General features: G+C 34.7%; 1 protein-coding gene across 2 annotated transcripts in view; it reads right to left on the reverse strand.

The window, feature by feature from the left end:
* Positions 1-3,646: 3,646 nt before the first annotated feature.
* Positions 3,647-6,462, reverse strand: part of LOC107569047 (neuron-specific protein family member 1-like) — a 7,141-nt gene continuing 4,325 nt past the window's right edge. For both annotated transcript variants that reach the window (XM_016255049.1, XM_016255048.1), the window contains exons 2-4: positions 5,927-6,057; positions 4,074-4,190; positions 3,647-3,937 (exon numbers count right to left, since the gene is read on the reverse strand). In XM_016255049.1, the coding sequence (XP_016110535.1) occupies positions 3,740-3,937; positions 4,074-4,190; positions 5,927-6,055 (444 nt within the window). In that variant the 5' untranslated portion in view covers positions 6,056-6,057 and the 3' untranslated portion in view covers positions 3,647-3,739. The remainder of the gene's footprint in view (positions 3,938-4,073; positions 4,191-5,926; positions 6,058-6,462) is intronic.

Genomic DNA, 6,462 nt, shown 5'->3' on the forward strand with positions numbered 1-6,462 from the left:
AGGGAGAGAGAGAGAGAGAGAGAGAGATCTGTAATGAAAGGCATTCTCTGCTGGCGCCAGTATTCAGGAGATCATACTGAGACACACACACACCTCAAACAGGGCTTGACACACAACCACTTTACACCCTCACTCAAATGAACGCCCTTTCCCCTGGCAACACCTGCTGTGAGCTGACTATGCTATTCTCTAATAATTACTTTTTAACCCTTCATTGGGTTCAGCGCCTGCACAACATACAGTACAATGCAAGGAATGAAAATGTTAATTACACAGAGGACTAGAAGGAACATGGTGTGAAATCCTCTGTGTGTGTGTGTGTGTACAATAATTTTTAGGTTATGTAAAATACAATCTATTAAAATTTTAAATATGACTTTTGAACATTTATACCTATAGATAAAATATTCTCATTTGAATGTTAGCCACATATTTATATTTAGACTAAAATGTCACAAATGTAGCATGCATAATCAATTTAACGTTTGCATTTAATTTTGTTTTCTCCTTCAAATAATTGTTAATACAATTTAACTCCATGCTTTTTAATGAATTTATGATCTATAATAATAATTCTATAATCCAACTTAAATTTATATCCAACCATTTTTAATGAACGTATGATCTAATTGTCATTATTATTGCTATTTTTAATTTTATAATCAATTTAACTACATTTTTATTCAATCCTTTTTAATTAACTTATAACAATAATTTATTATTGCTATTATTATTATTATTAGTTTATTAGTCCAGTGTAAATAAGTTTTTATTCAATCCTTTTTAATTAATTTATGTTCTATAATAATCATTATTATTGTTATCATCATCACCGTTGTTAAATAATATTAACACTACAAATAATAAATATTTATGAATTACATGTTATGAATTTACAGCACCACTGTTACAAACTCAAAGCTCTGGATTTTTCTGAATAATACAACCTATTCACCATTATATGCACATTACATGCACACCAACTGCAGTTGTAGAATCTCCAGTGCAATGATAGAACACCGCGCTGCTGAATACTGAAACCTTTATTGTGTTATTATCCATTGAGGATGAATGAATGGTTGTCACACACAGAAATGACTAATACTGCAGGCTTTATGATTTCACCTGCTGCACCTTACAAGAACTTCAATTCATCCTTCCAGCACCAGTCAAATAAATAAGAGAAATAAATAAATAAATACACATTAGAACTTTACATTTAGCAATTGGGAAAAAAATCAGATCACAACAGATAAATATAAAGCACAATAAATAAATAAAAACAGCAACAGAAAGGGGAAACATGTTTCAAGCTGCTTTTGAAAGTTTATACATTCAGCTGGGACTGATTTGCTGTAGAAGTGATAAATGTACACAAAAACAATTCAAATGTCACTCACCTTCATGAGGTGTTTTCACATTCTTAAACTTTTTAAAGAATCTACAACATTAATAAACATTTAAATGGCTGCTGGTGCTTTGTGTAAATGTTTCAGCACACAAACAAACACAAAAATGCTCTAATACCTAAAAATAGTTTACCGTTACTCCTGTTTACATTCAAATGACTTGGTTTTCACATCTTTAATTTAAATTCTAGGAAATGGTGTGGTTTTTAAGCATGCAAATGTGTATAAAATGTTTTTTTTGCACAAATCATTTCGTCCTTATGATCAAAAGTCAGATTTTCTCATTTAGTAAAATGAACAAAAAAAGTGTAATAATCGCTTTTCTCTTTTAAACCAAAGACACGTTGCTTTAAGAGAACAATCAGTAGTTAGAGTTGATTTAAGGGAAAATTATCACAGTTTTTGGAATGCTTTTTCTTGCCAATGCACTCGTTTCTCAGTTGCATTGCAGTTCATTAGAATACAATTCACAGCCAACGTACACTTCATTACACTAAGCTAAATTACTTCAAATGAAACCATAAGCGAGAACTAACGCCTAACAAACTTCGCAGAATTACAAGCAGCATGACCTACAATGCCACAGTGAGACGTGCCATCAAAAAGTGGCTTGGTGACATTTAAAACATGTACGGATGAGCTTCAGTCTAGATTTCCTCTAAATGGGTATGGAGTAGATTTCTGAAAGCATTTGTATTGCAGAATATATATATATATATATATAGCAAGCAAAAAAAAAAAGTTTCATTATGTTGCATGTTTAATTCAATCAGTGGCCAATTATCATCTCAGAAACAAAAATATAAAAATGTGTGTGTCCGTTAGTGTAAATCAAATAATAATAATAATAGATTATATTAATTATTTTGATCCATCAATATGGAATGAATATGCAATGTGTTCTGTTGCAAAACTCTCATTTGAGCAAATAGCAGATTATCTGGGATTTCATATAGAAAATTTGTATAATGTGCAAAATATACATACTATATTCTGCCACAAAATTAAGATTGCTATGTTAATGTTATTCCTAACAGAGCATGTCGACAACCTAATCATCTTATACAATATTGACAAAAAAAAACTATAAATTTACCATCTACATAATATTATGCATGGAATAGACACGTTAAGTTTTATGCAAAAAGTAGACATAACTATTTCTAGTTCTAGTTAAAGGAACATCTTAATATATTCTTATTTGGGAAGTTACATAAACACAAAATTAATTAAAAAAATTCAAACTTACAGAACCTGTAGCTATATATCTGAACATACCCAAATTCTTAAACTTAAATGATCCAAAACTGACTACATAGCGTAAGCAGTAATAAACAATTTCTCAGGAATGCAAACTATGAAAGATTTATTATATTTCCAATTTGTAAAACAGATGCTTAGATGCTTGAAGTGACACTTTACTCATCCCACAAAAACAAAAAGGTGTTTTGCGACCGAAAGACGTCAATCAAGAGACGTCAACATGCCATAGCTTCCATAAACCTCATTCCATCTTAACAAGAGGCAATTTTCCCGCTCTTCAAGTTAGCAACGCTACATTAGTGTGGCATGCTAATTATGGCAGTGGTATCTGCATCAAAGGGGGTGAGGTGGAAACCCCTGCAGGCCTTAATCACAGTTTAGTCATGGTTAAGACTAATTAAAGACATTCTCACACTCCACCAAAGCTAATGCACCGCTTCAGATGCTGTCCGCAGACTGAAGATCTGCAGCTAAGCTTTGCTGAGCTGCAAACAAAGTAAATTTAAACGAATATCACACAAACAAAAGATGCAGTTAATACTTAATCGCTCTGCTCCAAAACCTAGTAAGCTAACCTGCTGCCTATCCTAACAGAAATATACTTTCATATGTGGGTAACTTGAAACAGCATATTTGTGCATCAAACAAATAAAGTTCCTCACATGAAGCAACAAGGAAAACAATACAATATGAATTAAATTGGAATCAAAATTGCGGATCCATTCAACTTGAAGTCACTTGTTTTGTGCCTGAATGAATCAGCAATTTTGAACAAATGGGTTGAATGAATGATTCAATGACTCATGCGTAAAGACAGTCACTTGGCACCACTTGCTGGAGTTACAGTGTAACTTAAAAATCCAAACTACTAATGCACAGGCTGCTGTATAAATTATTATTCATCTGGTAGCTATATACCATCATTCTCAGATGATTCATTCACAATGAAAGAAAGTAGGATACGTTTTGAGGTGAAAATCATGTTGAGATGTCATACCGGTGGCAACCACTGGCTAGTTTTCACTAAAGCCACAAGTGAAGACATTTGTTTACAGAAGTGTGATTTGTCATCTACATTTCAGACCAAAAAATGGTTTGTAAAGTAGCCCACAAATGTTCTCAGCATGGTGTATTTGTGATATACTGGGTACCTGGAGAACGAAGCCCTCAGGGCAGCCGAGCTGATCGTACCACAGCGCTTTATACATGACCAACAGAAGCAGACACGCCAGGAACGCCAAGGTGATAATAATCAACCCAGTCAGCTGGAAAACACAGACATTCACACATGTATTTATGCCTTCCATTTTTTATTTATACTCGCATTTCCCTCACTAACAGAGAGACAAATGCAAGATCTAAGTAGGCTGGGCAATCTGTCCTTGTCTTTTTTTTTTTTACCTTGAGCTTCTCTGACATCTCATCATAAAGGTTTATGTTTAGTTTCTTGATGCTCGGCACATACAGCTTCCTCTTCTTCTCCTTCAGTTGATACTCTGCTGTGGTTTTCACAATCACCTATAGAGTCACAGAGAAAGAACGAACTATTAAAATAGTCCAAACAAAGAACAAGATGAGAGGGGGCTGGGCAGAAACCACAAGAATGGGCTCGCTGCTTTCAGAGTTAGCATTAGAAACCCTAATGGAAAATCAGCTGAAGCATGTAGCTGTGTTTTCAAAAGTTTCTAAATGGTCGACAAGACGTTATGTTCCAAAGAACATCTTGACTATGTTGAGGTGGATTGTTGTTAGTCTAATATGGTCGACCAGTTTGCGCAGCATTGACTGACACACAACAATGAGTCTTTTTGGAATTATTTGCACAGCCAAAGTAAAGTCAACATTACATCCCAACCAAGTCTTATGTGCTCTGATTGAAGCCAAATTTAGGATTTAGAAATTTAGGACCCGGTCCTAAACCTAACCGATAGCTTTAACAAAAGCAAACATAAGATAAAACACATTTGTGACACTGGACCACAAAACCAGTCATATGGGTAAATTTTTTGAAACTGAGATTTATACATCATCTGGAAGCTGAGTAAATAAGCTTTCCATTTATGTATGGTTTGTTAGGATAGGACAATATTTGACCGATATACAACTATTTGAATATCTGGAATCTGAAAAAAAAAAATCAAAATACTGAGAAAATCGCCTTTAAAGTTGTCCAAATGAAGTCCTTAGCTATGCATATTACTAATCAAAAATTAAGTTTTGATATATTTATGGTAGGAAATTTACAAAATATCTTCATGGAACATGATCTTTACTTAATGTCCTAATGATTTTTGGCATAAAAGAAAAATCTATATTTTTGACCCATACAATGTATTTTTGGCTATTGCTACAAATATACCCCAGCGACTTAAGACTGGTTTTGTGGTCCAGGGTCACATTTGCTGAAGCAACCTTGACATTTTAGCTCCTCGCTGAAAGTGCAATGTTATACCAGGTGTGCTACCTAGCAAGTTTACTATGTCAGAAAAGCCATACTTGTGGAGCTGGTAATGTCATGCAAACATCAAAATGTATTATTCTAGTTTACAAATCATGCACTTGGTTGTTTGTTGAGGTCATAACATACCGTATTGTGCAAAGAGATGCAGGATAATGAGTCTTTATTAATTAATACTCTGCCCCTGTAATCATAATTTCCATGAAAAGGAATAAAAATCTGTTTTTCTGCCACTAGTGGTCATTTCCGCTGGAATCTGCAGTGAATTGTATGTATAGGTATGTTGTGGAAAAATATAGGTAGAGGCAGGTTTTTTAAACAGCGTAGGTTGTAGGATACACAAGATGTTACTTCAGCACATTAAAAATGCAGCGCGCGAGCTCCTACTACTATATAATTTGTCATCTTTTAGATGAGTCACTGCAAAGTTAAATTCAAACTCTGCTGTGCGTTTCCACCCGTTGCACTTGCCTCCTTCAGAGCTAAGAATAGAAATAAGCCATCTGTGAGAGTTCTGACATGAGCTTGTGTGCAAGCTTGTGATCAGATGGTTTGCAAAGACTTTTGGTGACAAACTGTATCATACTCAGTGACAATGAATCTTGATGGTGTGGTTTCTACCGTGTCTTTGATGGTATCAGTGGTACTGGATGTCTGCCGGTCCACCTCCGGTCTCCTATGACATTCTTCCCCTTAATGAAGTTCTATGCGGAGTAATGAGTAACAGAGGTGCACTGCTGTCTTTAATATGGCACTATGTGTGGGTTCTGCTCTCTAATGCATGAATGGTAATGACCTTATCAGGGAAAGGCTGCTGTAACTGGCCGACCTCCAGTGGAGTGATGAGGGGGATGTTGTCAAAACCGTCCTCCACAGACGGCTGTCTCTCCATCTTGTCCACCAGGTTACTGCCTAATTTCACCATATCTGAAGCAAACATGAATGATTAGGTCCTATATTCAGCAAAAAATGCAAATGAACTCAATATATTCAACCGAATACTTATACAATTTCCTTTCGGTAAGTGTCTTACTTTTCATTACTTAGCAATTTTGTGTTATTATAACAGGAAGTTTTTTGTGGTTTATTGTGATGTTTGCATCTATAAGCAGTTTTTATGTTCAATATAACATCTGAATTGCTTGCTTGGAGAGGTTTTTGGACCTGGTTTCCTTTCCTTTTGCTGTGTTTTTTCTCAATAGTATGTGTCAAATGTGTTTATAATATTTGTGCAATATAATTTAATATAATATGCACATACACACACACACACACACACATATTTTACATAATATATATGTGCACGCCCACACACACACACACACACACACA

The sequence above is a fragment of the Sinocyclocheilus grahami genome, unplaced genomic scaffold, assembly GCF_001515645.1.
Source record: "Sinocyclocheilus grahami isolate Dianchi unplaced genomic scaffold, SAMN03320097.WGS_v1.1 scaffold1306.1, whole genome shotgun sequence".
In the NCBI taxonomy this organism is placed as follows: Eukaryota; Metazoa; Chordata; class Actinopteri; order Cypriniformes; family Cyprinidae; genus Sinocyclocheilus; species Sinocyclocheilus grahami.